Genomic DNA, 17,361 nt, shown 5'->3' with positions numbered 1-17,361 from the left:
GGACTGTGGCTGCTGAAGGGAAGAAAGCCGACAGCCAGGCTAATGACAGTCCGTGGCCCCGGCTGTCGGCACAGGTGAGAGGCACCCCCCCTGCTCAACAACTTTAATGCGCCCCCCCCCGCTCAACAACTTCAATTCGCCCCCCCCACTCAACAACTTTAATGCGCATCCCCCCCCGCTCAACAACTATGACCCCCCCTCGCTCAACACCTTCGATCCCCCTCAAGCCCAGGGGCCCCCACCACCCTAAGTCCTGCCCTGCGGGTCAGTGAGTATTGGTGCAATGCACTATTTTCCCTTTTCTTTATTTTTTTAACTGTATTGAAGCGTCGATAAAGTTAAAAAGTATCTATTTTGTTTTTGTGCGGTGACATGCAGTTCAGTGAGTTTTGCTGCATAAATATGCAGCATAATTGTTATTTAGCTCTAGCGCAGTCATGTATTAAAGTGTTACTAAACCCACAACAGTAAAATCAGTCTGTATATGCAGTAAAACATGCTTGTTATACTCACTATGGAACCTAAAGAGTTAATCCTCTGCATTATGTAAAGGGACTGTTTGATCCTGTGTTCTCTGATCCTCCCCTTCTTCCACAGTCCCCAATCTATCTGCTGATGGAACAGAGCATTGGGGGCAGGCTGCACATGCTCAGTTTGATGTATATTGGTAGAGAGTTTTTTTTTTGGGAGAGTGCATGTGATGAGCATAGGGCCAATAAGCACTGTCCAGACAGAGGGTCATGGGTCCTGCAGCCTTACAGGACAACAGGGGAGAATGAAAATTCCTCCTAAAAACTTTAACCAGTGCTCTGCTGAACACTGATAGAAGCCACAAGACTGCTATATACTGCTGATGAGAAAAGGTATTTAGCAGTTTATATTTACTAAAATAATTGCATTTCTGTGTACAGTAGGCGACCAGGTATAGTAAATGCAGGGTCCTGGGTTCAGTACCACTTAACATTTTAAGGGTTAAAGGGGCAATTATACTATCGATGATGTTGCCGCCTATATGTCCACTAATAAAACAAACTATGCTACAATGTATTCATAATATCAAGGACTGCTAAGACATCATCTGCATATGTACATGAATAAACTTCAAATATTAACACAATTGAAACAGTCTCTGTGGTGTTGTTATTCTCAAGACCAAACAGGCGTACAATGCAGTTCATTTTAGATGTAGCAGATAAGTCCTTAGTAGTAGTAGTACTGCACACAGGTGGTGTAGCGCGGTCTGTTTTATTAGTAGCATTAATATGCAGCATGTTTTAACTTTTATAACAACGAGCTGTAAGGGTAGTACCGACGCCAGAAAAAAAGCAAGCATGTTTTACTGCATATACAGACTGATTTTACTGTTGTGGGTTTAGTAACACTTTAATACATGACTGCGCTAGAGCTAAAAAACAATTATGCTGCATATTTATGCAGCAAAACTCACTGAACTGCATGTCACCGCACAAAAACAAAATAGATACTTTTTAACTTTATCGACGCTTCAATAAAGTTAAAAAAATAAAGAAAAAACATATACTTACCTGCTCCATGGTCCAGCGAGGAGGGGGCGAGGAGTGGATTAAGCGGAAGTTCCACTTTTGGGTGGAACTCCGCTTTAACAACTGAGGGTTTAATATCAGTTTAAAGCCAAAGTCCAGTCTAAACCTAAGCTTAAACCTATTCCCACCTCCCGTTGTAAATCCTATACTCACTATCCTGTAATGGAAATGTGTATACTTACCTAATGTAAGGGTGCTCCGGTCTGGTCAGGTGATCGTCTCCCAGTAGTCGGCTTCAGGAGAGGATGGACAGCGGAAAATGGATGCCCCGTAGTAAGACTGCTTTCACACCGATCGTTTTTTATGTGCTTTTGTACAGTATAAGGGCCCTTACACACTGATCCACTTTTTTTAATTGAAAAACAAAAGAAGAGCGTTAGGATTTTAAAAGGTACTTTTTTCTATGGCACTCTTCACATTGGTTACTTGTATTTATAAAAGTCTGTCTTGCTGCATTTTGGGGCATGTTTGGTGTGTGTGGAAATTGCTCTTTCACACTGATCAGTTATAGATGCATGCGCTTTTGTTCTGGTGTGAAGAGTTCCATTTAAGGGATGCATTTTTCTTCCACTTTTATTAACTGAACAAAAACTGATCAGCAGCCAAGTCTATAGATGACACCACCACCAAGGCTCTGCAGCCATTGTTGCTGCCGCCCTCTCCTCTTCACTAAAACCATCACGTGACCAGGCATGTACTGGCCATCAGGACTACGGGGAGTTTCCCGGTGGGCCAATTTCAGTGACAGGCCGTGGCCTCCCTGCAGCTGTGCGCGGGCAGCACGGGAGAGTCGGAGAGCGGGCAGTCAGCATCATCATCTCTCACCGCCTGCCCTACATGACCACTGTTCTGCCCTTACTGTGCAACAGCGGGCAGCAGAGAGATTACATCATCTCTTACTACCCACCCTCTCTCTGGGGACCCTGATACAAAAAGCGACTCTGAGGTAAGGAGGGGCTCTCTGGGAAACCTGATGTAAGTGAGGGGGCTCGCTGGGAACCCTGATGTAAGGGGGGGGGCTCTCAAGGGGAAGGCTTTTTTTCGCTCAATTGCGTATAGTTTATATTCTGTTTTTGTGCGTGTTTGCAAAATTAAAGTGGGCTGGTCTGGAAGAAGTCCAGGGCCAAATCTTTGTCCCAGTCCAGCCCTGCACGTGACTGTATCTGAGTGCCCTTAGAATAGGTAAATATAACCACGATTTATCCTCCACATATATTTTTTTCACTCAGGTAAGGGTGCTTATAACCCCCGTCAGCTTTTTTCACCAGAACTAGTATCCCCATTAAAAAGTTTTTTCCTCCCCCTGTTCTGCAGACAACCCAAACTTTGGTACAGGGGCACAGACAGCAATAAAAAGCTGACAGCTGTTCTAATCTCAGGGGGCGTTTTGTCCCCTATGTGATATCAGATTTTCCCAAGCATTTAACCCCTCTACCCCCAAAAGACACACCCATCAGGGTTGCTTTTGATATACAATACATATTTCTGCTGAAGTGAGAGCAGTCATTCCAGGGCCATTATTCACGGTTAACTCTAAACTGATGACCTGTAGGGGCTTTTAACCACTTCAATACCGCACATAGACATATGACGTCCACAAAGGGGATCTCCCATCCTGGGTGGACGTCATATGACGTCCTGTACTTTGTGCAGTGATATCTGAATGATGCCTGCAGCTAGAGGCATCATTCAGATATCATTGTGTTCCGGCGGCGATCCTGCGCACCATAAGAACCTTCATAGCGGCGGTTCCGCCACTTGATCGTTCTTATAGGTGGCGGTAGGGGACAATCCTCCCGCCGCCATCCGGTGCTTCTCCGGGCTCTCCCGTGCCATCGGGGGCCCGAAGAAAGAATCCCCCAGCGCCGGATAGGAAGCATAGAAATGACTGGTGACCAGATGGTCACCAGTCATCTCTATGACCGTCGGAGGCCCGGGCGCGATGTGATGACGTCCCACCCGGGTACCGGAATGTAAACAAAGGCTAGTAAGCATGATATCGGTGAATATTTTTTCACAATCTCATGCTTTCCAGCCTGGAGAAGAGATGTGGGGTCTTATTGACCCCGCATCTCTCCTTAAAGAGGACCTGTCGCACACCTTTCCTATTACAAGGGATGTTTACATTCCTTGTAATAGGAATAAAAGTGATCAAATTTTATTTTTATTTTTAAAAGTGTAAAAAATAAATAAAGTAAAATAAAATTTAAAACGCCCCTGTCCCCGGTAGCTCGCGTTTAGAAGCAAACGCACACGTAAGTCCCGCCCACGTATGTAAACGTCGTTCAAACCACATATGCGAGGTATCGGCGTGTGCAACAATTCTAGCACTAGACCTCCTCTGTAACTCTTAACTGGTAACCTGTAAATTTTTTCAAAGTTTCGCCTATGGAGATTTTTAAGTAACAAAGTTTGGCGTCATTTCATTAGTGTGCGCAATTTTAAAGCGTGACATGTTGGGTATCTATTTACTCGGCGTAACATCATCTTTCATATTTTACAAAAAAATTGGGGTAACTTTACTTTTTTTTTTTTTTTTTTTCCAAAAAAAAGGCGTTTGAAAAATTATTGCGCAAATACCGTGCAAGATAAAAAGTTGCAATGACCGCCATTTTATTCCCTAGGGTGTCTGCTAAAAAATATATATATAATGTTTGGGGATTCTGAGTAATTTTCTAGCAAACTAATGATGATTTGTACATGTAGGAGAGAAGTGCCAGAATAGGCCCGGTATGGAGGTGGGTATAAAAGCCCTTTATTGAAGGGGTTAAAGTGTCATCTATGGTAAATATAGGGTACCGAAGTATGCCAATATTTTGTGGGCGTATGCAAATTTAAAGCTTGATATATTGAGTGTCTATTTACCTCTTTTTATGTTTTACTAAAGAATTGCGATATATTTTGCGATTTTTGTACCCTAAAACCTAAATGTATTTTTTACTGAAATTTTACACTTGATAAAATATTGTGCACATGCTGTGTGACAAAAAAAATTAAAACTATCACTTTTTTATTTTCCAGGGTCTCTGATTATAGTGTTTTGTGGAAAATAAATAATTTTTAAACCTATCTGGTACGCAGATAGCAAAAAAATTACCGAGCGGGGGGGGGCTTTAACTCTTTCCTTCTTTAGCAAAAACTATAAGGAAAAACTTTTTGGTTGTACATACACTTTAATACAAAAGGTGAGTTAGTAGTAAACCTGGGCAAATAATTTTCATCTTTTACCCACAGCGTTTCCCCTGCTACCTACATGCATGGGCCTCCTGGTAAATCTGGCCCTTTCTGCACCATCATTTTGCTCTTTTACAGCAGACAGTATCTAAGAAGGCTGGCACAGTGTCACGTGCATTATATACAGTATATTGCCTGATGAACCAGTACTCCTTATTTGTGCTGGAAAGACTGAAGCCCTGTCATCTTTTTACTGAGGCATGTAGGTGGTGTTACAACATACATGCGGGAAAAAAATAGAATTGCTTTTCTATAAAAGTGTAACCAGCTATGGTCTGTTAACTGGGTTTTGAGAATGCTATAGAGATTAGATGTCTTCTCCCTTTAACCATTCACCATTTCACTAAATTGTGCAATTAGCTAAAGAATTGTTTTTCATAATTTTACTGGTATCTTCATATTTCTTTTTAGGCTACAGCACAGTTGAAAGAAGCTGTTAAGGACCCACTGATTATACCAGCATTATGTGATGTCATACGAGGTGCTCAGGACCCACAGGTATTTACAGTTTCATGGGAAAGCAGACGGCAATGAGATGGAGACAGTTTACCTTAAACTTAAATAAAAGAATTGACACAGACCACTTGCTGGATAATAAAACGGCCGCGGATGTTTATTGTTGTTTTAAATTGAATAATAAATAAATAAATATTAAATATATAAATAATATAAATATGATAATTGATAATTTAATATATAGAAATAAGTACAGCTTTAGCAATCCTAGCCACTACGGCCCAGGCTGCAAACTACCCAACCAAGCTTCAACACATCCAACCTCCTATAATCATTTATATATATATATTTTCTTCTTTCTTTTTTTTTATTTTTTTTTTTTAAATTTTATTTATTGAAATCATAAACTTATAACCATCAAGACGTCCCCCTATGCACACGCAAAGGTGACCCCAACACACAAAAACATCCGCGACAAAATGAATACAGGGGAGGGGGGGTGGGGAGAACACCACAGTTCTTCCGTCCTCTGGAGCGACTGAGCTGTGAGCCACGGACCTCCGTATTTATAGCCCTGACTCCCAGCCGGTTCAGGCGAGTTCAGGCTACTTTTACGCGGTCTTTTTCATTTCTGCCTGGCAGCAGGGGTTGACCTATCAGTGGCCTGGTTTTGAGCGGGCTCCTAAGTCACAGGGGTCAGTGAACCTTTTCTCCCCAGCAACCCATGAGCCCGCCAAAACCACCTGAGGGGATAATAACTGCCCTGTCCTCTAATACCCTAACTTAATAGTGTTAATTAAAACCCCTCTCCCGCCACTTTCCCATGGGAAAAAGGGGTCAGAGGCTGCCATTAACCTTTTTCTTTCATGGGAAAGCAGACGGCAATGAGATGGAGACAGTTTACCTTAAACTTAAATAAAAGAATTGACACAGACCACTTGCTGGATAATAAAACGGCCGCGGATGTTTATTGTTGTTTTAAATTGAATAATAAATAAATAAATATTAAATATATAAATAATATAAATATGATAATTGATAATTTAATATATAGAAATAAGTACAGCTTTAGCAATCCTAGCCACTACGGCCCAGGCTGCAAACTACCCAAAAGGCAGGTGGTATAATACCACCTGGCACCCAACCCCACTAAGCGGCCGCCTCCACGCAAGAACCCAGGTCTGCATTAAAAATGTCAAGGCCGATATCGGATAAATGCACACCATCCGACCTATACAGCCCGGCATGGCCCCCTTCCAGCTCAGTGTGCCGAAAAGAAAAAATCCCTGACTCAACAAGTAATTTAGAAACTGCTCTATTTATTCTCTTCCTAATTTTTTCCAAAGGGCGCCTAGAAAAAGGGGGAAGCCAAACTAAACGTTGAATTATTTCAGAAAAAACGATTTTAGCTGTAGGAAAAAGGAGATGAAACCTAAGGAGATCGTCCCTAATGCTAAAAATAATGTCCAGCGTCTTGCGCTGGCCGACGTCATTCCCCCCAAGGTGAATGACTACTACATCCGGGGAAGGGAAGCGACACATAAGCCGAGATAACTCTGAGTTCAGATTTGACCATAGCATACCACGTTTACCGCCCCAAAATAACTTGTACTTGTTTGCATCTAAACCCAGATTGACAGTATAACACCTTTCTTGTGCTCTGAGGTGGGCCCAATGGATGAAAGAATGTCCCACGATCCAGACAATTTTAATACGCCCTAAAAAGATTAAAAAGAAATATTAGGGCGGACATAAAGCCTATAGCTATCTGATTTCCACCTACCAATGTTCTTAATTCTGTTAACATCCAAACCCAACCTTGATGCCTCAGTGGCCGCACCTATTCGGAATGAATGTGATGTAAAACCTGCTTGATCTAAGTTCAATGATTTCAGACATTTCTTGAGAACACTGGCCAGCTGAAATTTTGTCAATGGCCTGCCTGAACCATGGACAAAAAACTTACCAGATCCCGCAGGCCTGATGGCCGAGAATTCAGTAATCAGATGCACAGGACATGTGGGTGAACCGACCCATGCTTCAAGTTGTAACCAAGATCCCTTTCCAAACTGATCAGTTTTCGATTTCCCAATTAAAATTCTAACCGACCTATCTGTAAGCACCACATCCGTTGCTGTGATAGCGACCAGCTCGGACACTCTCAGTGCTGCAAAAAACATTAGGGAGAAAATCGCTTGAAAAAGTACAGACTCGAAATGCGAAAAACAGACTTTACCCGTAGCTACACACAATTCTCTTAAAATTTTTGGGGTAATCGGCTTTCGAGTATCCAGCCAAAAATGTTCCTTCTTGTAACCTTTTAAGGCCTGTTTAACAGTAAAATAATGCATGAAGGAAGGGAGTCCGTTAAGTTTAAGGAAGAAAGATATACCCGACAACGTTTTTGAGACGTAAGACCAAGAATACTGTTTAACAAAGAGAAATTGTAAAAAACGTAACGCTCTATCTTCATTGAATATGTGAAGGGATTCTTGCGTCATATTCAAAAAACTTATATATAACCACCAGGCGGATTGATATCCCGCCCAGGTAGATGGGGCCACTGAGTTAATAATGAACTGCGACATAGGTCCTAAACCAAGCCCCATAGGAAAGGTGGACATAACGTTCCCACCTTGTCCGCCTCTGGGAGCAGCCGGAAGAAACGCTCCATCTGTGAACGAGACAAAGCATCCGCCAAGTCATTGTCCTTTCCTGCTACATGTATTGCCTTTATCCAAACATTAAGGTTTAAACACTTGAAGACCATAAATCTTAAAAGAGCAATGACTGGCGGAGACTTAGATGATAGACAGTTTATGGCGTACATCACGCCCTTATTGTCAGTTCGAACTAAAATTCTCCTGTTCTTAAAGAAAGGTCCCCAGATCTCCAGGGCCACTAAAATTGGGAATAATTCTAACAAAACAATATTTTTCAAAAGATTCTTAGCTTGCCAAGAGGAGTCCCAACGACCAGCACACCAGTGATTTCGCCAAATGGCGGCAAAACCCACCGAGCCTGCGGCGTCTGTGAACAGAAAAAATTCCTTGTCCAAAATGAACTCCTCCTGCCAAATTGCTTTACCATTAAAATTATATAAAAACTGTAACCAAACCAGTAAGTCTTCCTTTACGTCATGTGATAACCGAACATGTGAGAATGGGGATTTTAATCCGGAAATGGACAGATAGAGTCTTCTTGAGAAGACTCTACCAATCGGGAGAATCCTAGTTGCGAAAGCTAGAAGGCCTAACAAGGACTGAACTTCTTTTAACAGGGGCTTCTTCTTCCTAATCAAAGATAAAATTAAAAATTTAATTTTTTCCAATTTCAATTCAGGAAGCCTGAATTCCATAAGTTCCGTATCAATAACGATACCCAGGAATTCCAGGCATGTGGATGGTAATACTGTCTTATCCATAGCAAGCGGAACACCAAAGTGTTGACAAAACTTAAAAAATGTTCCCAACAATTCTTCGCACTTGGAAGAATTTGGGGGGCCAAAGAACAGAAAATCATCCAGGTAATGGATGAGGGAATCAGAGCTTAATTCAAAAGATACTACCCATTCTAGAAAGGAAGAAAATGTTTCAAAGTAGAAACATGACAGAGAACAACCCATGGGCAGGCATTTGTCAAAATAAAACCCATTATTAAAGAAAAACCCCAGGGAATTAAAGCATGCCGGGTTGATAGGTAATAACCGAAAAGCAGATTTAATATCGGCTTTTGCCAAGAGAGAGCCCTTACCCAGGCGTCTCAACTTGACAAGAGCGTCATCAAACGTGGCATAAGATACAGATGACAATTCATCCTCAATCTCATCATTCAGGGATTTGCCTTTGGGGAAAGACAAGTGATGAATTAGCCTGAATGAACCTATATCCTTCTTTGGGACTATACCTAGAGGGGAAATCCTAAAGTTTTCAAAAGGAGGGGTGGAAAATGGACCTTCCACCCGCCCTTGAATAACCTCGAGATTAATTTTTTCAAACACTATCTTGGGGAATTCACTAACCGATTTGAGATTATTGACTAATGCACAACCTTGTCCAGAAAATATGGGCAACATAAAACCCTCACTAAAACCTTCAATGAGAAGGCGCGCTTTCTGTCGGTTTGGGTACTCCTTGAGCCATGGCAACATATTTAGAAGCTTCACCGGCGTGACTGCTTTTTGAAAAGTTCCCTGACTGGCTTGTTGCTGCCATTTTTTTGAAACATTTGGATACTGCGTGTGAACCACCGCAGAAAGCACATTCATGCCTGTATTTACATGAATTTGGCCATCTGCACTGGCTATCGTTGAAATTGAAACACAAGCCTTTTTTGTATCCTGAGTTACCTGCGACTTGTGGACCAATGACAGGTCTGGGAAATGCTTGCCTTTGCGGCAGAAAAAGATTTAGCCATAGGCCAACATCTTTGACTCCCCACTTAAGAGATGGGTGCACGGACAATTTCTGACGAAATGTTTCATCATAGCTGAACCATGCTACACCACCGAAATTTCTAAATGCTTCAATGACAATGTCCAGATGTTGAAAGAGGCCGGGACTCTTCTCGGGGAACTTCTCGCAAATGATACCCGAGAAAATACAAAATGCTTGCAGCCAATTGTTAAAAGATTTTTGTACCGGCCTGCGTCTGTCATCCTCGTCTTTTTTCTCTGATTTATTCACAAAATCTTTAGCTGACGGGAGTAGGGATAGTATATCTATAAATTCACCCCGCCAGATTTTCTCCTTAACTGAATTAGGCAAATGGAAACCTAAAGGGTTAACCTCGCAAGGCATCGGTGCTTTCAAACAGGTTTCAGGTAGATTTTGCGTTCGCATAGCTGAATAACCTGGATTCTCAATGCTGCGTGAAAATACTTCATTCTGAGGGTTATCAGTAATTTTTGAAGTTTGGCTGCAGTTAGCTAATGCACCACCAGATGGTGCCCACACATCTAAGTGAGAAGAATCAGTAGAAACGCTGTTATGTGGGGAATGCATGTCCCTAGCAATTTTAGATAAAAGCTCAGCAATGTTGGAAAGTAGTACCCCAGAGGATGATTCATGCATACCTTGCTGGGTGATTGAAGCAGATGTCTGGCCGTCCCTAGTATCTAGCAGAGGCACTGATCTGTTGTCTGTCGCTGATTCTTGATGATAACTTGTCTGCTGTGTAGCCCCTCTTTCCGAGCCTCCATCCTGCCTGTCTGTGTCCTGAGAACCACCTCCAGCCGCCCCTGCAGCGCTGAGCCTGCTTGCTCCTTGTGACCTGTTGGGAGAAACAAAAATACCTCCGGCTGATGCGCCTCTAGCACCGCCTCTCGCTCCTCTCCTAGCCCCGCCTCTTGCTCCGCCTCCCGATCGTGTCACTCGGTCCTGAGAAGGACCAGCTCTGCTAGCTCTTGGAGCTCGGGGAGGGGAAGGGGAGTACCCTTGGCGCGGAGTGCGCCTCCTCTTTGGCGTCTCCGTGACGCGGACGGGGGTGGGACTCTTCCTTCGCCGACGACCCGGAACTGCTGCGGACCCTCCGGCTTCCTCTTCCTCCGGCTCGGACCCCCGGATGCTGTCGGCGCGCTGCTCCACCGTCGTCCGTAACATCACCGGCGATGTGTCAGCAGTTGCAGCTCCCACCGGAGCCTCTTGACCCGCCGACCGAGGTAAGCTCAGGCAGTGCCGGATCCACGAATCTCCGTCGTCTTCTCCGGCCCGTTCCAGCAGCTGACGGATGAGGCTCATCTTCCGGCTCCAGAGGACACTGCTTGCTCAGCGAGAGAACTCGGAGAACACCACAGTTCTTCCGTCCTCTGGAGCGACTGAGCTGTGAGCCACGGACCTCCGTATTTATAGCCCTGACTCCCAGCCGGTTCAGGCGAGTTCAGGCTACTTTTACGCGGTCTTTTTCATTTCTGCCTGGCAGCAGGGGTTGACCTATCAGTGGCCTGGTTTTGAGCGGGCTCCTAAGTCACAGGGGTCAGTGAACCTTTTCTCCCCAGCAACCCATGAGCCCGCCAAAACCACCTGAGGGGATAATAACTGCCCTGTCCTCTAATACCCTAACTTAATAGTGTTAATTAAAACCCCTCTCCCGCCACTTTCCCATGGGAAAAAGGGGTCAGAGGCTGCCATTAACCTTTTTCTTTCATTCTCTAAACCGATTTTGTAAATTACTTCATGCAGTCTTTTTAAAAATGAATTTCAGGTATGGACATTTTATATACAGTTCCATTTATCCAGTTTGAACCAGTGTAACTATGTAGCACAAAACAATCACTTCCAGTGCTAATCCAAATCCTGGGCGGATGCAGCCCTCCACGGACAGGGGAATCCAAAATGTAACTACAAAAGCAAACAAACAGGAAGGCACAAGCACCTAGTGCATTACTAAAAATGTATTAAAGCAAATAAAATTTAGGTAAAAAATGGATACTCACAAGAGTGCAACTGCTAAAAGCCCATAGGCCACAAGATGCAATACAGTACAAGATATGTATACTCCCATTACATCCCGCTTTACTGCCAAGCTGACGCATTTTGAGGACGCAGCCCGTTCTCTGGTCCAGCTCTGAGGAAGGGGGCGCACCCCCAAAACACGTCAGCCTGGCACTATAGCGGGATTTAATTGGAGGGTACACATCCTGTACTGTATTGCATCTTGTGGCCTATGAGCTTTTGGCAGTTGCACTCTTGTGAGTATCCAACATTTTTTTGGTAATAATGAACTAGGTGCTTGCGCCTTCCAGTTTGTTTGCCAGTGTAACTATGAACCTGGCTGATGGCCCTGGAAGCTGGAAATCACTGAAGTAGACACTGATACTACAGTGATCTCCACTTGCTTGTTTTGTGCTGAGTTGCCGGCCTGATGCATTGTGAATACAGAATACATTTTCTGAAATTATGAAAAATGTTCTCTGATTGGACGAGGTAAAGTGGTGCATTGGTGCTGTCACACTCTCCACCTCATCCAATGCTTTGCAATGTAACTATAAAATATCAGTAACTGTAATTCCTCTTTAAATCCTAGTTGCAGACTGAGTAAAGGGGTTGGGGGTGGGGGGTTGATTTAGGTTAGCGTTAGGCTTAGGTGTTATGGTGTTTAGGTTGGGGATTAATTTTTTACTATTTCTCTTTATACTTGTATGAATACAAATATGAGGGCTGGCATTGCTGGTTGACTTGTTTTTAAAGGTGGAATCTTGTTCAGAATAAGCATTCAGACAGTGAAATGTCAAGACACCTAACCTCCCTGGAACTTACAGTCTTCAAAACAAATTTGCGATGGAAACCCCATATGTCTATTCTTCACAAATGAACACTCGCCTTGTCTGCTTTGATAGAACAAGGCCATTTTACAGTAGAACTAAAGGCAAAACATGTATTTTTCATTTTGTATTAGGCAGAGGGTTATAACCCCTGTCAGTTTTTTTGCCATTTGTGTCCTATTGGGGAGATTTCCCTTCACGTTCTGTTCCATAGCTACAATAGGACATGAGGGAATCCCTGGGTGTCACAAGGATTAGTGTCCCTATTTTCCCTCTATTACTGTTCTGGTTTTCAACTAAAAATTTGGGATTGTCTTTTAATTTTACTCTGATCACAATAAACGGGACATATAAACAGGGTGGATTTGATTTAAATCGGGTCAATTTAAATCGCTAGTAAAAAGGCCTGATTTAAATCCAAATTTTTAACTACTTAAGGACTGAGCCTCTTTCTGAGATTTGGCGTTTACAAGTTAAAAACTGTTTGTTTGTTTTTTTGCTAGAAAATTACTTGGAATCCCCAAACATATATATATATATATATATATATATATATATCACCCTAGAGCAGGGATATGCAATTAGTGGACCTCCAGCTGTTGCAAAACTACAAGTCCCATCATGCCTCTGACTCTGGGTGTTATGCTTGTGGCTGTCAGAGTCTTGCTATGCCTCATGGGAATCGTAGTTCTGCAACAGCTGGAGGTCCGCTAATTGCATATCCCCACCCTAGAGAATAAAATGGCAGTCATTGCAATACTTTTTGTCACACCGTATTTGCGCAGCGGTCTAACAAGCACACTTTTTGGAAAAAAAAAACGTTTTTTTTGTTAATTAAAAAATAAGACAACAGTAAAGTTAGCCCAATTTTTTTTATTTTGTGAAAGATAATGTTACGCCGATTAAATTGATACTCAACATGTCACGCTTCAAAGTTGCGCCCGCTTGTGGAATGGCGACAAACTTTTACCCTTAAAAAAATCTCCATAGGCGACGTTTAAGAAATTCTACAGGTTGCATGTTTTAAGTTAGAGGAGGTCTAGGGCTAGAATTATTGCTCTCGCTTTAACGATCGCGGCAATAACTCACAAACAAGTTTTGCCTTTTTAGTTTTACTTTAAAGGGGTTGTATAGGTTCAGGGTTAAAAAAAAAAAAAAAACATGTCATACTTACCTTCGCTGTGCAGCTGGTTTTGCACAGAGTGGCCCTGATCCTCCTTTTCTGTGGTCCCTCAGTGGCACTCTACCTCTTCTCGAGTGCCCAGTTAAAGAAGCGCTCTCCTTCGTTGAGACCCGCACAGGCGCACTTCTGTGTCCTGCTTCTGCGTCTATTGACACAGAGAGCAGAACTTGGCCCGCCCCTGGCATCATTGGATTTGATTGACAGCGGTGGGAGCCAATGGCTGCGCTGCTATCAATCTATCTGGGATCAATTCTGAGGAAAATATTATGGAATCACCCTGTACTTTGCAGTTAAAACAAACATTACATCCTGAAAAAGATGTCATCATCACCAAACATCCTTTCAATTGATGGAATAAGAAAAGTTTCCAAAATCTCATAATAAACTTGTGCATTTATTGAAAACTTAATGACTGCCATCTCCCCTGTACCTTTACGTGACATGCAACCCTATATAATCAATGATTGTGGAAATTTGCATGTTTTCTTTAGGCATTTCATTGGAACGACACCAAACAAAATTTCCAGCATCATCACCCTGCCCTATTATATTAAGATTTTGGACACTTTTTTTCTTTTTCCATCAATTGAAATTACGTTTGACATAGATGTTTGTTTTAGAACTGCAAAGTACATGGTGATTCCACAATATTTTCCTCAGAATTGAGTGATTGCATACTTGTTTCCTCTGCTTGATCTGCAAAAACAGTTGTAACTGACTATAGTTTTCTTTCTTTTTTTCTTTTTCTAAGCGTTTCCTAAAGCCAGAAGGTTGGAATGTTAAATGAAATGTAGTTTAGAGGCATGTCTGTAATTTAGTTTTTTTTCCTACACAATTAAACGTAGTGATTGCATACTTTTTGCCAAGAGTTGTAGCAGTCTTATGACTTCTATCAGTGTCTGGTTAAAGCTTGAAGGAGGAGTTTTCATTCTCCTCTGACTATATTCTATGAGGCTGCATGACCCCTGACCCTCTACCTGGACAGTGCTGATTGGCCGTATGCTGATCACATGCACCCTCCGAAGATTAAAAAAAAGAAAACTCTCTAGCAATACACACTAAACTGAGCATTTGCAGAGTGCTCTAAATCCTCTGTACTATTAGCCGATGGATTGGGGACAGTAAAAGTTAGGAGAGGATCAGAGAAGACAGGATCAAACAGCTTTTTTACAAAATGCTCAGGATTACCTCCTTGGGTTCCACAGTGAGTATAACGAGCATGCTTTACTGCAGTCTAAATCCCGCCCATTGTAATTGAAAGACCTATTTCTATGGGTCCAGTACGTAACCAGGCACGCTTCCTGACGACGTGGCAATCACGAAACGTACGTCGAGGCGCCTGGTTACGTACAATTACGCACTTCCGGTCCCGCTGGTTCTCTGGATTGGAATGCACGCCAGCTTTCCCAGCGAGGAACCCTCTCCATACAATCTCCGCAACACTGACTAGCCTCAGTGCCAGGTCCAAGGCACCACCAAAAGTAAGAGGCCATTTGGCGATGCAATGTTTTATGGAATTTTTAATAAATAGTACTTCACTATGGTGGTTTCCCTCTCTCTTTGTTTGATACTGTGAGATTGATTGGACTAAGGGAACGTAGAGCCGTGCAGTTGAATCCTGGAATACTGGTTCTGTGACCAATGCTTTACTTGACCTCTTTTTAATTAAAAAGGTCAACACCTTGTGGTAAGGAGCCATCCATTTGTGCACCTTTTTGGGGATAATTCTGATCTTGGTGGAGGTGGACATCTCTTGTATCGAATTTCCAGCACTGTAATATTGAGTTTTAGTACTCTCCAACACGGAAACTCATGAATGGACTTTATTTATTTATGTATTCACATTCATTTATGTAGTTTTGTGTCACCATTTGTTATTATTGTCGGATTAGTGGCATTTCTGCTTACTGTTGGTTCAGAAGGACCATCTTATTATATAATTTTCACCCACTTTATTATTATGCATTATCACTATTGACTTTAGCGCCCCCTTTATGCACTACTATATTACAATTTTGATTTAGGTCTTAATTTTTGGGGAGCTGCTCACTATCAATTGTTCGTTATACGAATAATTGACATTTTCTTTGGCGCGAGAAATCACATTTTTCATGCTTTACTGCATATACAGACTGATTTTACTCTTGTGGGTTTAGTAACACTTTAAGTCACTAATCCAGCGCAAGTAAAGTCAGATTTCCTGATCTGTACTCTTGTTCAGCGCAAGTGACTCAGGGCTAAAGGGTAAGTATGGCAGCCAGGAAATTAGCTTTTATTTTTTAGAGTCCATTAAAGACCCTTTCCATATGTTTACACTCTGTTTCTTTTAAGTTAGTCTTGGATTTTTAACCTCTAGGGGCTCTTACACCATACGTGCATGAGAACTGATAGGAAAATTGTGCAGATCTCGCTTGCAGAGACCGCAGTTTTCATGCATGTCAGTTATGTGCCCTATTCACACCAATGTTAATGTGATCTCAGTTTTTTTCCCATGCAGAAAACTGCATACACGTTGCAGATTCCTGCGCAGAAAAAGAATCTGAACGTGTGGTGTGAACAGGGCACACAGAGATCCATTTTTTGTTTTGTTTTTTTTAGTCCTTGCAAAACGCGTACATAAAAAACGAACGTCTCTGCATCATGGTGTGAATGTCTCCAGGCTATGTACTAAGTGTTGAAAAGAATTTCCTGTAGTCATAGTAGCCAGCTGTCCCAAACTTTTTAACCAGAATTAAAACATGTGGAAAAGCTGAACAGAAAACATCCAGTCCACTGCTATATCTAGATGTAGCTGACTCAATGACTAGTAAGCCTGGTTAATCCTCATATGCTGATGCATGAAAATCCGTATATTCGCTTTGTAAATAAGAGCCTTAAAAACAACTATTACAATTTGAGTTCACAGGCAGTACATGTCCATGTGTTACAATAACAATTCATATTAATATGATATATAAGAAAAAAAACAAAAAAAAAGTATTTAAATTATTTGTCTCTTTAGTAAAACATGGATTTATTTAATAGAGAGCACAGAATTCTCTGTAAATGATGTGCCGTAGAAGCACATTGTAATGTGTATCTATTTGTAAAACAAAGATTTAAGGAAAAGATATATAAAAGAACTGTGATTGTGATCTGTTCAGCCCTGAATTAATTGAAATTGCAGTATTTTTCATAGAGGTGGTCAGTAGCAGAGGAGAAAAGGGTTAAGATGGTGAAGTTTCTACAAGTAACTGTTAAGCCTCGTACACGCGATCAGTCCATCCGATGAGAACGGTCTGAAGGACAGTTGTCATAGGTTAACCGATGAAGCTGACTGATGGTCCGTCGCGCCTACACATCATCGGTTAAAAAAACGATCGTGTCAGAACGCGGTGACGTAAAACACGACGTGTTAAAAAAAACGAAGTTCAATGCTTCCAAGCATGCGTCGACTTGATTCTGAGCATGCGTGGATTTTTAACCGATGGTTGTGCCTACTAACGATCGTTTTTGACCTATCGGTTAGGAATCCATAGGTTAAATTTAAAGCAGGTTGGCTTTTTTTTAACCGATGGTTAAATAACCTATGGGGCCCACACACGATCGGTTTTGACCGATGAAAACGGTCCATCAGATCGTTGTCCTCTGGTTAACCTATCGTGTGTACGAGGCCTAAGACAGGT

At 42.2% G+C, this 17,361-nt stretch overlaps 1 protein-coding gene across 1 annotated transcript in view; it reads left to right on the top strand.

Moving 5' to 3' along the window:
- Positions 1 to 17,361, top strand: part of IPO4 (importin 4) — a 171,942-nt gene that overhangs the window by 5,351 nt on the left and 149,230 nt on the right. Inside the window, exon 2 of the mRNA XM_040354677.1 lies at positions 5,208 to 5,294. Within this exon, the coding sequence (XP_040210611.1) occupies positions 5,208 to 5,294 (87 nt within the window). The remainder of the gene's footprint in view (positions 1 to 5,207; positions 5,295 to 17,361) is intronic.

Source organism: Rana temporaria, chromosome 1, assembly GCF_905171775.1.
Source record: "Rana temporaria chromosome 1, aRanTem1.1, whole genome shotgun sequence".
Lineage (NCBI taxonomy): Eukaryota > Metazoa > Chordata > Amphibia > Anura > Ranidae > Rana > Rana temporaria.
The sequence above is the reverse complement of the archived record's forward strand: the minus strand, read 5'-3'. Positions and strand labels throughout refer to the sequence as shown.